The 18,966-nt window shown below is 41.7% G+C and overlaps 3 protein-coding genes across 3 annotated transcripts in view; 1 reads left to right on the top strand and 2 right to left on the bottom strand.

Annotated features, from left to right (window-relative positions):
* Nucleotides 1-12,684, bottom strand: part of asap2b (ArfGAP with SH3 domain, ankyrin repeat and PH domain 2b) — a 51,222-nt gene extending 38,538 nt beyond the window's left edge. The window contains exon 1 of the mRNA XM_024000572.2: nt 12,464-12,684. Within this exon, the coding sequence (XP_023856340.1) occupies nt 12,464-12,589 (126 nt within the window). The 5' untranslated portion in view covers nt 12,590-12,684. The remainder of the gene's footprint in view (nt 1-12,463) is intronic.
* A 540-nt stretch (nt 12,685-13,224) lies between these two features.
* Nucleotides 13,225-17,628, bottom strand: e2f6 (E2F transcription factor 6). Its single transcript, XM_023999780.2, has 8 exons — nt 17,194-17,628; nt 17,035-17,096; nt 16,816-16,859; nt 16,343-16,592; nt 15,885-16,037; nt 15,453-15,567; nt 14,032-14,188; nt 13,225-13,722 (listed from the first exon to the last, which is right to left on the bottom strand). Exons 1-8 carry the CDS (start codon nt 17,539-17,541, stop codon nt 13,685-13,687), a joined length of 1,167 nt encoding a protein of 388 aa, XP_023855548.1. The 5' UTR covers nt 17,542-17,628; the 3' UTR covers nt 13,225-13,684.
* Nucleotides 17,629-18,079: 451 nt separating this feature from the next.
* Nucleotides 18,080-18,966, top strand: part of mboat2b (membrane bound O-acyltransferase domain containing 2b) — a 71,205-nt gene continuing 70,318 nt past the window's right edge. The window contains exon 1 of the mRNA XM_023999779.2: nt 18,080-18,385. The gene's annotated coding sequence lies outside the window, so the exon portion shown is untranslated. The remainder of the gene's footprint in view (nt 18,386-18,966) is intronic.

Raw genomic sequence — 18,966 nt, 5'->3', positions numbered from 1 at the left:
GAGATCAGTGGTAGTGTGGCGGTGCATCACCGAGTTATATGCTGTTTCAGGCCGGCAGTAACAACAATTTTTACCTTGTCAGCTCGGGGATTCAATCTTGCAACCTTACGGTTAACTAGTCCAACGCTCTAACCACCTGCCTCTCATTGCACTCCACGAGGAGCCTGCCTGTTACGTGAATGCAGTAAGAAGCCAAGGTAAGTTGCTAGCTAGCATTAAACTTATTTTATAAAAAACAATCAGTCAATCAATCATAATCACTCGTTAACTACACATGGTTGATGATATTACTAGTTTATCTAGCGTGTCCTGCGTTGCATATATCGATGCGGTGCGCATTCGCGAAAAAGGACTGTCGTTGCTCCAACGTGTACCTAACCATAAACATCAATGCCTTTCTTAAAATCAATACACAGAAGTATATATTTTTAAAACTGCATATTTAGCTAAAAGAAATCCAGGTTAGGAGGAAATATTAACCAGGTGAAATTGTGTCACTTCTCTGCGTTCATTGCACGCAGAGTCAGGTATATGCAACAGTTTGGGCGCCTGTGCTCGTTGCGAACTAATTTGCCAGAATTTTACGTAATTATGACATAACATTGAAGGTTGTGCAATGTAACAGGAATATTTAGACTTATGGATGCCACCCGTTAGATAAAATACAGAACGTTCCGTATTTCACTGAAAGAATAAATGTTTTGTTTTCGAGATGATAGTTTCCGGATTCGACCATATTAATAACCTAAGGCTCGTATTTCTGTGTGTTATTATGTTATAATTAAGTCTATGATTTGATAGAGCAGTCTGACTGAGCGATGGTAAGGCACCAGCAAGGCTCGTAAGCATTCATTCAAACAGCAATTTTTGCGTTTTGCCAGCAGCTCTTCGCAATGCTTTAAGCTGTTATGACGATTTGTAGCCTATCAACTCCCGAGATGAGGCTGGTGTAACCGATGTGAAATGGCTAGCTAGTTAGCGGGGGTGCGCGCTAATAGCATTTCAAACGTCACTCGCTCTGAGACTTGGAGTAGTTGTTCCCCTTGATTTGCCATGGGTAACGCTGCTTCGAGGGTGGCTGTTGTCGATGTGTTCCTGGTTCGAGCCCAGGTAGGAGCGAGAGAGGGACGGAAGCTATACTGTTACACTGGCAATACTAAAGTGCCTATAAGAAAATCCAATAGTCAAAGGTATATGAAATACAAATCGTATAGAGAGAAATAGTCCTAAATTCCTATAATAACTACAATCTAAACTTCTTACCTGGGAATATTGAAGACTCATGTTAAAGAACCCAGCTTTTCATATGTTCTCATGTTCTGAGCAAGGAACCTTAAACGTTAGCTTTCTTTACATGGCACATATTGCACTTTTACTTTCTTCTCCAACACTTTGTTTTTGCATTATTTAAACCAAATTGAACATGTTTCATTATTTAGGCTAAATTGATTTTATTGATATATTATATTAAGTTAAAATAAGTGTTCATTCAGTATTGTTGTAATTGTCATTATACAAATATATATTTTTTTAAATCGTCCGATTAATCGGTATCAGCTTTTGTGGTCCTCCAATAATCGATATCGGTATCGCGTTGAAATGTCATAATCGGTTGACCTCTAATCGAGAGCATCCTGTCAGGCTGTATCACTGCCTGGTACAGCAACCGCTCCGCCCACAACCGTAAGGCTCTCCAGAGGGTAGTGAGGTCTGCACAACGCATTACCGGGGGTAAGCTACCTGCCCTCCAGGACACCTACACCACCCGATGTCACAGGAAGGCCAAAATATATCATCAAGGACAACAACACCCGAGACACTGCCTATTCACTCCGCTATCATCCAGAAGGCGAGGTCAGTACAGGTGTATCAAAGCAGGGACCGAGAGACTGAAAAACATCTTCTATCTCAAGGCCATCAGACTGTTAAACAGCCATCACTAACATTGAGTGGCTGCTGCCAACATACTGACTCAAATCTCTAGCCACTTTAATAATTAAAAATTGGAATGTAATAAACTTTATATAATGTTTACATACCCTACATTACTCATCTCATATGTATATACTGTACTCTATACCATCTACTGCATCTTGCCTATGCCGTTCGGCCATCGCTCATCCATATATTTATATGTACATATTCTTATTCATGCCTTTACACTTGTGTGTATAAGGTAGTTGTTGTGAAATTGTGAGATGACTTGTTAGATATTAGTGCACATCGGAACTAGAAGCACAAGCATTTCACTACACTCACATTAACATCTGCTAACCATGTGTATGTGACCAATAAAATGTTATTTGAAAGTTGATAAATGTTGGCCCTTCATATATAGGCTATGCGCAGTACTTTGTTCAATTTATCAAATCAGTTATTGTTTCCTTGCTCAAATCGTGAGCCACACCTGTCAAACTCAGACATTTCTCTCAAAACACAGGGATTACGATTCGCACGGGACTAGTACTTTCAGAGGACCTTGGAGTTCGCCAAACAGTAGGTTATTCTGGCTAGAATTTTTTAACTCTTGCAATGTACAAATTATTGCCATGGCAAATTCGGATGGGATTAAAATGACCGATGTAGTGTTTTGTGTTTGTGCATATAATTACATTACCCGACCTCCCCCAGCAAAACTAATCCCGTGCGAATAGGGCTTAAGGCAAGGGCTGTTTCCTCGTCTCTGCTGCTGTTGCCTCTGCCGCATGGTCAACTTTGCTATTATGCACATAGTAACATAAGGAAAGGTGCCAATTCTACGGCGCACTGAATATTATGTTTCAGAGCCACGGGCAGCGACCACATCCAGGGCGTGAGAAAGCGCATTTGTTATCAAATAATATTATATGTATTTGTGTTGCACTATTATTTTTACATAATATAACCATATACAATTTCAGTATCAAATGTCTTAGAGTGATGGACTGTGCCGTTCCCGTGGCCTCTGCAATGATCAGTCCACTGAGACAGGCACAAATCAGACAGGTGTCTTGTGCACCATGAAAACAAAAATGGTGACTGCTTGACTAAAGAAATCTCGGTCGACCGATAGCCTATTGACCAAACAATCAACCAGTCGACGAAATGGGGTCAGCCCTACAACTGACACATTTTGTCATTCCTGTGTGAATTTATATGTACAGTAATTACTAAGTTATATATTCTTGGGTGGATACACAAACAACATGAGAGGGCCTTTTATAATCCAGAACAAAGAAGGGGATATTCCCAGTTTCCAACAGTTCAGTTCTCACAGTAAGGATAGAATTCTCCCTTTCAATTAGCCATTTTCAAGGTTTAGTTCCTCCTCTCAATGCCATTTGCTCATAATTCTAAAGAGGCATATCATGATCCCCTGTCCGAGATGAATCACTAGACCAACTCTAAATTCTGATGACTGTGTATGCTGGGGACACTCAAATCTGCTCATGAAGCTAAACATGTAGCCTACAGTCATCATCACATGTAGCTTCGGGTGACTCTACCTCTGAGTCACAGCACATCACAGTAGCAGTGCAGGTGGGTGTCTGGAGGCCCCCAACTGACAGACCTGATGAGACTGCTGTGTCGAAAGCATCTCCTTGAATGAATGTCTTAGACCCTCTGTACACTGTCATGCAGACCCAAACCAAATTCCACTGGCTCTGATATTTTTTACTCCACATTGCCGGTTCTAGAAACTATGGTGGATGAGTAACCAGGTTAGCTCAGTACAGTTTGGTTTGCCTCAGTTGAACTCAGTAGTGTAAAAATCACTTTAAAATGGTCAACTTACAGTACCAGTCAAAAGTTTGGACACACCAACTCATTCAAGGGTTTTTCTTTATTTTTACTATTTTATACACTGTCGAATAATAGTGAAGACATCAAAACTAGGAAATAACACATATAGAATCATCTAGTAACCTAAAAAGTGTTCAACAAATCAAAATATATTTTATTTTTTAGATTCTTCAAAGTAGCCACCCTTTGCCTTGATGACAGCTTTGCACACTCTTGGCATTCTCTCAACCAGCTTCACCTGGAAAGTTTTTCCAACAGTCCTGAAGGAGTTCCCACATATGCTGAGCACGTGTTGGCTGCTGTTCCTTCACTCTGCGGTCCAACTCATGGCAAACAATCTCAATTGGGTTGAGGTCAGGTGATTGTGGAGGCCAGGTCATCTGATGCAGGACTTCATCACTCTCCTTCCTGGTCAAATAGCCCTTACACAGCCTGGGGGTGTGTTGGGTCATTGTCCTGTTGAAAAACAAATGATAGTCCCACAATGTGCAAACCAGATGGGATGGCGTATCGCTGCAGAATGCTGTGGTAGCCATGCTGGTTAAGTGTGCCTTGAATTCTAAATAAATCACTGACAGTGTCACCAGCAAAGCACCCCCACACATCACACCTCCTCCTCCTCCATGCTTCACGGTGGGAACCACACATGCGGAGATCATCCATTCACCTACTCTGTGCCTCACAAAGACAATGCGGTTGGAACCAAAAATCTCACATTTGGACTCAACGGACCAAACGACAGATTTCTACCGGTCTAATGTCCATTGCTCGTGTTTATTGGCCCAAGCAAGTGTCTTCTTATTATTGGTGCCCTTTAGTAGTGGTTTCTTTGCAGCAATTCAACCATGAAGGTCTGATTCACACAGTGTCCTCTGAACAGTTGATGTTGAGATGTGTCTGTTACTTTAACTCGGTGAAGCATTTATTTGGGCTGCAATCTCTGAGGCTGGTAACTCTAATAAACGTATCCTCTGCAGCAGAGGTAACTCTGAGGCTTCCTTTCCTGTGGTGGTCCTCATGAGAGCCAGTTTCATCATAGCGCTTGATGGTCTTTGCGATTGCACTTGAAGAAACTTTCCAAGTTCTTGACACTTTCCGGATTGACTGACCTTCATGTCTTAAAGTAATGATGGACTGTCGTTTTTCTTTGCTTATTTGAGCTGTTCTTGCCATAATATGGACATGGTCTACTACCAAATAGGGCTATCTTCTGTATACCAACCGTACCTTGTCACAACACAACTGATTGGCTCAAACGCATTAATAAGGAAAGATATTCCACAAATTAACAAGGCACACCTGTTAATTGAAATGCATTCCAGGTGACTACCTCATGAAGCTGGTTTAGAGAATGCCAAGAGTGTGCAAAGCTGTCATCAAGGCAAAGGGTGGCTACTTTGAAGAATCTCAAATCTCAAATATATTTAGATTTGTTTAAAAATGTTTGGTTACTACATGATTCCATATATTTTATTTCATAGTTTTGATGTATTCACTATTATTGTACAATGTAGAAAATAGTAAAAATAAAGAAAAACTCTGGAATGAGTAGGTGTGTCCAAACTTTTGACTGGTACTGTACATGCAGGACTGCACACTTGAAAACAAATAGCCTTCTGGTTTTCCCACAGCCCCAGCAGCCCAATGGACTGGCTGGCAGACACTCACCCAGCCCAGGAAGGCATGGGAGCGAGCAAGCTGGGACAGGCTGGGCAGTCAGAAAGAGAGAGGATAAAAAGAAAGAGAAAGAAAGAAAGAGAGAGATAACATTCTAGGACAGTTGCAACAGCCCAACACCAGTACAGGCCCTAGGGACTCTCCCAGGATGCAGCAGTGATGTACAGTACAGGTAGCCACACAGCCAGGTCGAGCTAGAGCTTTGTTCTGAGCTAGACTAGATAGATGAAATAGTGATCCATCACACACCATAGCTCTGGTGCAGGGTGTTACGTGCAGATTACTGACACTGACACAGCCCAACTGATTGGCAAACATACTGCAAATTAAGAAATCATGTGACTAAACTAAATAAAAAGATACTACACTATGAAATAAAGATAAATTGTATAAAGAATGATAGTAAAAAGCTTTGGGGCACCAACTCGGCTCCTTCATTTATTGAATCAGATGGCTCATTCATCACAAAGCCCACTGATATTGCAAACTACTTTAATTCCTTTTTCATTGCCAAGATAAGCAAACTTAGGGATTACATGCCAGCAACAAACGCTGACACTACACATCCAAGTATATTGGACCAAATTTTGAAAGACAAGAATTGTGCTTTTGAATTCCGTAAAGTCAGTGTGGAAGAGGTGAAAAACTTATTGTTGTCTATCAACAATGACAAGCCACCGGGGTCTGACAATCTAGATGGAAAATTACTGAGGATAATAGCAGACAATATTGCCACTCCTATTTGCCACATCTTCAATTTAAGCCTACCAGAGAGCGTTTGCCCTCAGGCCTGGAGGGAAGTTAAAGTCATTCCGCTACCCAAGATAGTAAAGCCCCCTTTACTGGCTCAAATAGCTGACCAATCAGCCTGTTACCAACCCTTAGTAAACTTCTGGAAAAAATTGTGTTTGACCGGATACAATGCTATTTTACAGTAAACAAATTGAAAAGAGAATTTCAGCATGCTTATAGGGAAGGACACTCAACAAGCGCAGCACTTACACAAATGACATGATTGGTTGAGATGAATTTATGATAAAATGATTGTGGGGGCTGTCTTGTTAGACTTCAGTGCAGCTTTTGACATTATTGATCATAGTCTACTGCTGTAAAAACGTTTGTGTTATGGCTTTACACCACCTGCTATAATGTGGATAAAGAGTTACTTGTCTAACAGAACACAGAGGTTGTTCTTTAATGGAAGCCTATCAAATATAATCCAGTTAGATTCAGGAATTCCCCAGGGTAGCTGTTTAGGCCCCATGCTTTTTTCAATTTTTACTAACGACATGCCACTGACTGAGTAAAGCCAGAGTTTCTATGCATGCAGATGACTCAACACTATACACAACAGCTACTACAGCGACTGAAATGATTGCAACACTCAACAAAGGGCTGCAGTTAGTTTCAGAGCGGGTGGAAAGTAATAAGTTAGCCCTAAATATTTCCAAAACTAAAATCATTGTATTTGGAACAAAACACTCACTAAACCCTAAACCTCAACTAAATCTTGTAATTTTGCTATGACAAGACAGGTAAGACAAAATACATTACAGTATATGTACTAGAACTGGTCTGGAGAAATGATTGATATAAGTAATTGGATTAGGTCCCTTCATCTCTGCTACCAAGTTTATGTAACTGGTGGGCTCCCGAGTGGTGCAGCGGTCTAAGGCACTGCATCTCAGTGCTAGAGGCATCACTACAGACCCTGGTTCGATTCCAGGCTGTATCACAACCGGATGTGATTGGGAGTCACATAGGGCGGCGGACAATTGGCCCAGTGTAAGGTTTTGCCGGTCATTGTAAATAAGAATTTGTTCTTAACTGACTTGCCTAGTTAAATAAAGGTTAAATAAAAAATGTATATGTAGTTATTATTCTGCTATTTATTCTCTTACCAATAATATTTACATAGTATCTTCTGATTGCAATTATTATGTCAAATATTTTTATTTTATTTTACACGCCTTTTTCTCCCCAATTTCGATCTTGTCTCATCGCTGCAACTCCCCAACGGGAAGAAGGAAGAAACACCGTTCAACTGGCGACCGGGATCAGCCCGCAACCCGGCCCGCCACAAGGACTCCCATTCTTCTCTGCAGATCCTCTCAAACTCTGTCAGGTTGGATGGGGAGCGTTGCTGCACAGCTATTTTCAGGTCTCTCCAGAGATGTTCTATCGCGATAAAGTCCGGACTCTGGCTGGGCCACTCAAGGACATTCAGAGACTTGTCCTGAAGCCACTCCTGCGTTGTCTTGACTGTGTGTTTAGGGTAATTGTCCTGTTGGAAGGTGAACCTTCGCCCCAGTCTGAGGTCCTGAGCACTCTGGAGCAGGTTTTCATCAAGGATCTCTCTGTACTTTGCTTTGTTCATCTTTCTCTCGATCCTGACTAGTCTCCCAGTCCCTGCCACTGAAAAACATCCCCACAGCATGATGCTGCCACCACCATGCTTCACCTTAGGGATGGTGTCAGGTTTCCTCCAGACATGACGCTTGGCATTCAGGTCAGAGTGCAATCTTGGTTTCATCAGACCAGAGAATCTTGTTTCTCATGGTCTGAGAATCATTTGTTGCCTTTAGGCAAACTCAAAGTGGGAGGTCATGTGCCTTTTACTGAGGAGTGGCTTCTGTCTGGCCACTCTACGATAAAGGCCTGATTGGTGGAGTGCCCATCTCCCCCGATTGTTCAGTTTGGCCAGGAGGCCAGCTCTAGGAAGAGTCTTGGTGTCACGCCCTGACCATAGAGAGCCTTTTAATTCTCTATTTTTGGTTAGGTCGGGGTGTGACTAGGGTGGGTGATCTAGTGTGTTTATTTCTATGTTGGGATCTTGTTTTTGTGTTGCTACCTGTGAGCACTCCTGAACGTCACGTTTCGATTATTCTTTATTGTTTTGTGCGTTTCATTAAATAAATATGTGGAACCCAGATAACGCTGCGCTTTGGTCCGAGTATGCTTCCAACGACGATCGTGACAGAAGATCCCACCACAACAGGACCAAGCAACGTGCCCGGGAGGAGAAGGTATCCTGGGCTTGGGAGGACTTGGTGGTTCAAAACTTCTTCCATTTAAGAATGATGGAGGCCAATGTGTTCTTTGGGACCTTCAATGTGCCTCAACACAATCTTGTCTCGGAACTCTACAGACATTTCCTTTGACCTCATGGCTTGGTTTTTGCTCTGAAATGCACTGTCAACTGTGGGGCCATATATAGACAGGGGTGTACCCTTCCAAATCATGTCCAATCAATTGAATTTACCACAAGTGGACTCCAATCAAGTTGAAGAAACATATCATGGAAACAGGATGCACCTGAGCTCAATTTCGAGTCTCATAGCAAATGGTCTGAATACTTATGTAAATAAGGTATTTCTGTTTTTGTTTTTTATAAATTAGCAACAATTCCTAAAAAACGGTTTTCATTTTGTCATTATGGGGTATTGTGTGTAGATTGATTAGGATTTATTTTTATTTAATCAATTTTAGAATAAGGCTGTATGTAACAAAATGTGGAAAAAGTCAAGGGGTCTGAATACTTTCCGAAGGCACCGTAGGTATATGGTATATCTAGCTGTCTGACAACACATTCTGATGGAATGGTAAAAACCCACAGTGCATTGAGTGAATGTTGGAAATAGATCTTAGTTCCTTTCTAAACATAGCAATGGGAATGCAAAGAGGACTCGGACCAAAAACATTGGTGAAGTGAACTGGCAAAAGTGTTGAGTCCTCATTCAAAGGTAAGGACAGTGTGAATACGAAGAGAACTGAGATATTTCGCTTTTTTTTAACCCCAGAGTTCACTTTAAAGAGGACTGAAATCGGTTATTTTAAAGAGGACTACAGTTGAAGTCGGAAGTTTACATACACTTAGGTTGGAGTCATTAAAACTCGTTTTTCAACCACTTCACACATTTATTGTTAACAAACTATAGTTTTGGCAAGTCGGTTAGGACATCTACTTTGTGCATGACACAAGTAATTTTTCCAACAATTGATTACAGACAGATTATTTCACTTATAATTCACTGTATCACAATTCCAGTGGTTCAGAAGTTTACATACACTAAGTTGACTACACCTTTGATCAGCTTGAAAAATTCCAGAAAATTATGTTATGGCTTTAGAAGCTTCTGATAGGCTAATTGACATCATTTGAGTCAATTGGAGGTGTACCTGTGGATGTATTTCAAGGCTTACCTTTCAACTCAGTGCATCTTTGCTTGACATCATGGGAAAATCAAAAGAAATCAGCCAAGACCTCAGACAATTTTTTTTTAGAACTCTACAAGTTCTGGTTCATCCTTGGGAGCAATTGCCTGAAGGTATCACGTTCATCTGTACAAACAATTGTACGCAAGTATAAACACCATGGGACCACGCAGCCGTCATACCACTCAGGAAGGAGACGCGTTCTGTCTCCTAGAGATGGTACGTACTTTGGTGCGAAAAGTGCAAATCAATRCCAGAACAACAGCAAAGGACCTAGTGAAGATGCTGGGAGGAAACAGGTACAAAAGTATCTATATCCACAGTAAAACGAGTCCTATATCGACATAACCTGAATGGCCGCTCAGCAAGGAAGAAGCCATTGCTAGAAAACCGCCATAAAAAAGCCAGACTATGGTTTGCAACTGCACATGGGGACAAAGATCGTACTTTTTGGAGAAATGTCCTCTGGTCTGATGAAACAAAATGATGGCCATAATGACCATCATTATGTTTGGAGGAAAAAGGGGGAGGCTTGCAAGCCGAAGAACACCATCCCAACCGTGAAGCACGGGGGTGGCAGCATCATGTTGTGGGGGTGCTTTGCTGCAGGAGGGACTGGTGCACTTCACAAAATAGATGGCATCATGAGGGAGGACAATTATGTGGATATATTGAAGGAACATCTCAAGAAATCAGTTAGGAAGTTAAAGCTTGGTCGTAAATGGGTCTTCCAAATGGACCAAAACAACTTTCAAAGTTGTGGCAAAACTGCTTAAGAACAACAAAGTCAAGGTATTGGAGTGGCCATCACAAAGCCCTGACCTCAATCATATAGAGCATTTGTGGGCAGAACTGAAAAAGTGTGTGAGAGCAAGAAGGCCTACAAACCTGACTCAGTTACACCAGCTCTGTCAGGAGCCACTTATTGTGGGAAGCTTGTGGAAGGCTACCCAAAACGTTTGACCCAAGTTAAACAATTTAAAGGCAATACTACCAAATACTAATTGAGTGTATGTACACATCTGACCCAATGGGAATGTGATGGAAGAAATAAAAGCTGAAATAAATAATTATCTCTACTATTATGTCACATTCTTAAAATAAAGTGGTGATCCTAACTGACCTAAGACAGGGAATTTTTACTAGGATTAAATGTCAGGAATTGTGAAATACTTAGTTTAAATGTATTTGGCTAAGGTGTATGCAAACTTCTGACTTCAACTGTATATGTGAAAACACTCTGTGGCTCCCTGGAACAGAGCTACCCACCACACAACACAAAGAAGCAACAGCATGACACTCCAGTCCACAGCGATACTGTCATAAACAGGCAGGCAGTCACAGAAGGCTTCAAGCAGATGACAACAGGCAGCCACAGTGGGCTGCTACAGACAATGTCAGGCAGACAAGAGGAATTGGAAAGGGGAGTGCTGCCTGTCAGTCGACTTGATGCAATGATCGCCCTTACTGCTGCCTGCCTGCTGTGTGTTCTGGACGTTTGTGTCAATTTATCAACGTGAGTATATCGTGTGTGTGTGTGTGTGTGTGTGTATGCATTTGTGTGTCCAACTTGATAAACACAGTGCGTTCACTGTCAACTGTGAAATCTAATGAAAGGGGAAGCTAAAGACTGGCATTCTGTTTCAGACTTTGTTGTGAAACAGAGAAAGCCATTGCAATACAACACTTTGTTTTAACAAGATTACACTTAATGTAACACTTACAACAAGTTCTCTAGTCAGCTCGCATGTGGTCTATTCTGTATGCAACACTGTACACACATCAGCAGATCCTCTCATAGGGCTATGTGTGTGTGACTTCCTCCATTGTGCAAAAACAGTTTGCTCTAAAATGGATAGGGCCTACACTATAACAATCCAGTGATTCATACAGCCTCCCCAAAGGCCAGTAGTGTATCTGTGTCATTGACAGACCATGTTCTTATTACTAGCCCAAGTCTGGCTTGGGGCAACTGCACATCTCCAGAGAGCATTCAGGAGCAGATATGGATGCCAACAGATGCCAGGGATGCCATAGAAGTACCCATTGTGATCTACCGTGCATGACAATAGGCCCTAATGCGAACACAAAGTTTATGTCTCAAACGGCATACTATTCCCTTTATAGTGCACTACTTTAGACCAGAGCCATAGCAGTGCCATTTGGGACATATCAAGGAAAGCCAATTCCAATGGTATGGAAGTGTGAAGGACCCACTGTGTATTAAAGGTGTGGTACTACTATTCAAGTTTGTAAAGGGCTCAAGCCTCAGCGCGTGGAAGTGTCCACACACTGTTTTCAAAGTGAAACTGCCTCATAGGCAGTAAGTAGGCTAACAGATAAGATAGATTCCTCATAACGGGGTAAAGCATTTTTGCATGAGGTCATAGTAGCCTACAATAATTACATCTTTACAAAGGAATGTTCAACCACATTTCTGGTATATAGATTGCTAATTAGAATTGGGTCAGAATTAAATAGCCTATAAACTTGGGCGTTTTATGAGCACTTGTTGGTGGACACTTTTGGGGAATAAAAAAGCAGGATAAGAAAAAATGCTTTGATTTCGCAGAGGTCTTTTTCCGTTCCTCTTTTGGTTTCAGAAGTTGCATCCGTATCACTTGAAGGGAAACTAAACTCGACAAATAAATGTAGTAAAATTCGGTTACTTTGTGCGTAAAGGCTATCCGTGCGTAAAGGCGCACATTTGATTCTAGGAAAACCTTTAAAAATGTAAAGTCAATTACAGTATATTGCTACTTTTCACACCGCGGGGGCCTGCACCCACCTCTTCCAATGCTGCCACGGCGTTCCGACAATGCGACATCCGAGTGGTGAAGTTTGAGGTTGTGGGCGCTTTGTAGTCCTCATTAGTTTCGGCCACAAATTCCGTGACCGTGATCAACTCCGGCATCTTAGCTCAATTTAAATGTCTATGTCTATAAAATAAGTTATATCCCAATCCTTAATTAACAGTTTCAAAAAATGAAATACAAATAAAAACCTGGTGTGCCATAGGATTTGTTCGGCTACTCCAAGTTTGCCATTCCGCGCCGATCCACAGTAGTGCAATGACTGTTTATTTGTGTCTTATCCTTGTGTCCAAGAAAAAAATATTATATTTCATTATTACAGTTTGTCTTAGCCCACGAAACAACCTGTACTGGGCGCATAGTCAATGGAGCGTCAAACTGAGTATAGAAAGGGGAGGGACAAACGGGTGAATTGGCATGTTTGAACGAATGGGAGCATAGATGGATTTCCCTTTGCTCAGTTGGCTTTCCAAGACTCACTAGCAATGACAAACTTTGTGGATAAGGTGGCTCAGGTCTACACCATAGGAATGATTTTAAAAAGTTTTTCATAAATAGTTAATTACATTTAAAAAAATCATGTACCTCATAAATAGAAATTTATCCAGGATGTTGCACATTGAGATAAGTAATAAAGGGATAGATATTTGTTTTTATATACAAGTGAGTTTATTCATAGGAGGATGCATTGGAAGTATTTTCTTAATTAGCAATAACAGATAATAAAAAAAAAACAGAAAGACAAAACACTTTTAATAGGGCATTCAGAAGTTAGATGAAACAAATATAAGCAAAGAACCTACACATGTTCCAATCCACCAGGGTACATGATGAAACTGCTTGGAAAATTTAACTTTATGTACATGAACATTTGTTACTTTCTAATGACTACAGCTGTCACATTGATACTGTCCACCATTTTGCACACATTTTAAGATGATTGAAAAGTACAGTAATACAGTTGTGTACTGCAACCACTTTACTAAACTCAAAACTACATGTACAAAAATAAAGCTTGTGATTTCATGACTTATGTGCACTTTTTACAATCAAGTCATACAAGGAATCGTTGGCATTTTACACAGAAAAATATATTTAAAAAATGACAAAAATGGCCTCTTCCCAAAGTGACAATGTCAGAATGTGGAGTCCAATGAGGAAAATGTGACAGTGCAACATACTACCATGACGACAGACTATCCACTCTGTACAGCATTCTGTGATGCAGAGGCCCCTACAGGAGGAGAGAAATTACCAGTTGATTTGTTAACCACAACAAAATATCTACTTTCATAACTTTCCTTTTGTGAGAAAACTGACCTCATTTGATACAGTATTCCCCAAGCCTATTTTACAGTAAACAGCGCTCTCTGCTGCTTGCAGTGGGGAACACACTCAATGTTCCAATCATGGCATAATCCCTTTCTTACAGAGTAGGACATCTCAAGGTACTTTACATAGTTGTAATTAAATGTCTGGGACACCTAATATAGCTTAACAATCAATTAATTTGATTGATTGAAAAGCACACCTGTGCTGTTACCTGTGTGCAGAAGCATGGTCTTAATCCTGCTCTCCTCCAGTGATAGAAAGCCTGTTGTCTTTCCACTTCCCTGTGTGGCACGTTGAGGACCGTCCATCTCACAGGTCAGCACTTTGATTGGTCCCCTGCCTCCCTTCAGGTGGATTTGGATAACGTCCTAAAATAGAAACAATTCAAAGTGATTAGTTCAGCCAATCAACATCAGACTAATTGGTTTAGAATTGTACCGATTCTGCAACTGTTTAGATGGCGTCAGTCTATCATGAGTGAATACGTATGCATGTACTGCAACAGAGTTGTGTTCACTGGGCACAAAAGGGTCCGAAACAGAGCGGTACTACGTGAACTTGTCCAATAAGAAACGTAAGTTTTTGCACAACGGTTTGCTAATGAGCACGATCAAGGTCTGTAAAAGCTCACACAAACCGGTAGGATTGTCAAACGTTTCCCTGCCGACAGTACTTAGCCCCTCTTTACAGTGTTGGCAGTCAATCTCTGTGTTCACACAGCAAAGACCTTGAAGTTGTCAGCCACTCAGCCCTGTTAAAATACTCAGAATCAGAAGGTGGCAGTAGCGTTGTTGCTTTATGGTCTAGTCAATGTTAGCTACAGCTGCGCTAATGTTGCAATTAGCCAGATGGCCACAGCTAGCAAGATGACAAAAAAAAGATGTTAATTCACTCTCCATAATCGCATAAATCTCATAGATACATTTTTAACTAGCTGTTAGCATGATTCGCTAGCTAGCTGTTGTGCTAGCTAAGCAAAGACGCCGCATTTACTCTCAGCAGTGAGCTACAGGCAGCTGCTTCATGGAAACAAATCCATTGTGATTGAATTGTAATGTTACTAGCTAGAGTGGCCAGATAGCTAGAGTGGTAAAGCATTTAGTGTTTGTGTTACATTCTGTTGAACTTATTACCACCCCATTCGTTTCATATTAAGTGCGTTTGACTGACTTGCCCAGTTAGCAAGCTAAATAAGTGCACATTAGCAAAAAAAAAAAGAATCCCTCTTCAATCACAACACTCTTTTGCTAGACTTGCTCTAATAAATGTATTATGTAGCTTTATTGTTTTAGTTCGAACAACTCTGATGAAAAGTGTGGATTAGACTGGAAAAAGTGCCCTTGTTCTTCCTTTTTCTTGTCACTCTGTCGGCTCCCCCACGTGGAGGTCCGTGCTCTCTAATTGGCTAAAAGTCGAGTTGTCGGCCACTGCCGAGCATTACAATTCTACAAGTAAAAACGGTAGTTTCGATGGTACCAGGTCGGTACACAGAAGGTATTTATTTTGTTCTAGCAAGAGAAGGAACGGCCTCATACTGCGATAAGTACCTATCGGCAGTCTATCCTCACTCAGATTCTCAGTTGTTTCATGCTTAAAGCAGGGTTGTGGTTGGCCCTCCAGGGCTTACTGTACCTCCTTGGGTGTTGGCACCTCCAGCTTGGTCTCTTCCGGGGCCTTGATGGCAACGACCGTCTGTTCCTGGAACACCTTGATACCACTGATGTCACTGTGGGTCACGTAGGCTAATGTGCAGAGGGAGTTAAAGAGTATACAACAGCAGGATACATAACACCCTTGTACTTTAGTAGACACTGAGGTAACTGAACCAATGTTTGGGCACAGTATGGTTCATTCCTGATGATTGTAACTGAAACGTAGATTCATTTACAGTTGCACTTGTACTTTCTCACATGGATTTCACAAATGGTGGAAACTTCCTCCAGCCAAAGCCTATGCTTTTCAATCCATGATGGCGAGTGTGCAAGTGCACACGTCTGGAAAAGGTTTGAGAATCGAAACCCATGTAAGAGGTGAAATGTACTGTATGCTTTTCTAAAAGGATATTCTATGTTGTCCACACTGTCGGTCATGTCAAAGAGCTGCTGGGCACAGGTCTTGATGAGCGCATCCAGACTCTCCTCCACCGTCTTCAGGTTCTGCAGCTCCCGCTGAAGCCTCTGCTTCGGCCCAACAAAACTGGTGACTGGACACAGACCTCTGGGGAGGGAGAGGAGGAAACCACAGATCAACCCCTTGCAACCATGCAAGTTGACCTGGGGGTTGCATATTCATCAGGGCACGCAACAGAAAACATTTGACAAAAGTTTTGCAACAGAACATGAAAATGAGTCTTTCTTATAGGACAAGTTCAGGTAGTCCCTTCCTATTTTAGTCTGTTTTATTCCATTCGGTGCCTAATGAATACAAACCCGCATGAACACATCCTGTCAAAACAGACACAAACACAGAAGGCGGGAGCACAGACTGGCAAAGAGCCTGTGTGTTGAAGATATATTACTCACATCCACTTGATCTTGTTGGCCGATTGTTTCTGGATGAGCTTGATCCCCTCCAGGCAGTTGGTGATGTCATATACCCTCCGTTTGCGTGTGTGGAGGTTCTGTGCTGCGAGGTTGAGGTCCATGATACCATGAGGGGCGCCACTCATCAGCCTTAGGAACTTCTTGGTCAACAGAGCCAGGGATAGATCCTGGCGGACAAATCCCTTACTGGTGTCCGGTAACACTGGCTTGGGTTCAGTGGAAGCACTGACTACAGTAGGAAAAAGGTACAACATTGCATCAAAGCCAAAAAAAAGAGACTTTGATTTGACATTATTTGCATCCCAAATGGCACCCTATTCCCTATATAGTTTATTAAAAAGGCCCTGGTCAAAAGTAGTGCACTATATAGGAGATAGGGTGCCATTTGGGATAAAGTCTTTGTCAAAGGCACGGAAGCAACATTATTTTTCAGTAAAGACGATTACCCATACCTTGTCTTGTCTTTGTCTTGGTGCCTTCAACCAGTTCACGGAACCTAGAGTGAAGAGGATTTAAAAAAATGACAACCACTTAAATAGGCCTTGTTTTCATACACCTAGAGAGATGTGTAGAAGTGCACAATGCATGTGTGCCAGTAGTTAAAAACACAAAAGGATGAATGCCTATTGCAATTTTTATCCTACATACAGGCTAGAGTGCTGCAACCTTACCTAGATGCAGATGGTTCTGTCTCGGCCTGACTCTCATCATATTCTTCTTCAACATCGTCATTCTGTAAATAAAATACACATAGAGAGGGGTTGCTCAAAGTTAAAACGACTACAATGAATGCAGTCAGAAAGCTGTCAAGATGATGAGCGCATCCTCACGTGCATAGCCGAAGCATCATCATCATCCACGAATTCCTCTTCGTCAGAAGAGTCCTCGCCCCACGGGCTGATCAGACTCAGTGGCCCGTCGAGGTACGGGGGCATGATAGGAATGGCATCCTCGCTTATTCCGCGTGGTGTTATGTGGTCTGTCAGAAAGTGGTCTTCACATATTCTGTGCTCCTCTGTTGAATCCTCCTTCTCCGTCTCTCGCAGTGCGGCAAGCCACACTTTCACCCGAGCCTGGTCATTAGGAAAATTGAAAAACCTCTTGAAAGGACGATTCGGAAACGCTCCTTTATTCGTGTCACTTCGATTAGGACACCCCTGGACCACGCATTTCACCATGGTAAAATGTATGTGGCTACCACCACCTACATTCGAACGTTTCGTAGCTAAATAAAATATAACGTTTGTTTATCTCAAATTCACGTTTCTTGGACAGGAAAATATATTTTAAGGCCGGACGTTGGCATCACGTGATGATGTTCAGCCAACGAAATTCTTAGAAACGCAGAGGAAGGCGGGATTCCTCGTATGATTCTACGAAGTACGTTGTAGTTTACGATATTGCTTTGCCTCCACCTTCAGGACTGGGGTGAATAACAGTGATACTGTGAGGGGACAGCAGCGCAGCATCTTATTTTGCGTTCAGTATGCGCGGAAGCAGAGCTTCATATTGAGCACCTGCGCTTAATATAATATTTTAGTATGCTATTTATAAAGAAAAAAAAGTTACATTTTAGACTACAAGAGAAATTAAATAACATGAATAAAAGTAGCCTATTTCAACTGGAAACGGAGAATTAAAGACCCATTTAGCCTTTTTAGACTTCATTCAGTGGCACCAACGCCTATTTAGTCCAGCCTATATGGTGCTGACATTGTCACAAACGGGAATGAGCCTAATTCTTCCCCGCCCAAATTATGGTTGATTTGGGAAGTATTTCCGCCTAGAAGGTGCTGTAGAGCAACCTACAGCCAGTAGTGGCCAGCAGCAAACAGCAGCTACAGCGGTGGATGTAGGATCAGAGTCGGGGCGAATCGGGGATCCACTGTCAGAGGGGAAGGGGAGCAGAGGAACTCTCTCAACACTCACTGAATCATGGCTACTGAAACAGTGTCACCGGCATGCACTGGATCCAGTTTGCTGCAACCCATAAGCGAAATAATCAATCTCCCTCTCGACCAGGTAAATATGCAATTTCTTGTTATTTCTACAGATGCTTTTCAGTTGTATTTCTAGAATTCCGTCGCATGTCCAAAATCGCAGCAAAACCAACATTGTGCAGTTTATTATTTGATTCCCCAATATCAAACAACGAAGATTGGTATTTTTCGCTCAGAAGAAATTATGAATTTGGATTGCCGTGATTCAATCGCGGTTCCACGGGTTGTGTCAACACGTTGATGCCATATTGGCATAAACGCACATCTCGTAATGATTTAATTAAAGGCCCCTTTTAAATGTCACACAAAATGTCACGTTTAGTCGACAATGAATTTTCGGCCAACCTTTCAATTAAGTCGCTTATTTGAACAAAATGTACCGTAGGTTTCTGTGTTCAGAATGTAGCAGACTGTCTACAAAAAATCCTATATTTGGATTCACAGCTGACATTGTCCTCTTACTGTTCAGGCTATAATGGCTGCGTTCACACAGGCATCCCAATTCTGATCTTTTTTCCACCAATTAGTCTTTTGACCAGTTGCATCAAATCTTTTCACTTAAGATATTTTTCAGAACTGATCTGATTGGCCAAAAGTCCAATT

Source organism: Salvelinus sp. IW2-2015, linkage group LG14 (genome assembly GCF_002910315.2).
Source record: "Salvelinus sp. IW2-2015 linkage group LG14, ASM291031v2, whole genome shotgun sequence".
NCBI lineage: Eukaryota > Metazoa > Chordata > Actinopteri > Salmoniformes > Salmonidae > Salvelinus > Salvelinus sp. IW2-2015.
This window is presented reverse-complemented; position numbering and strand designations above follow the sequence as displayed.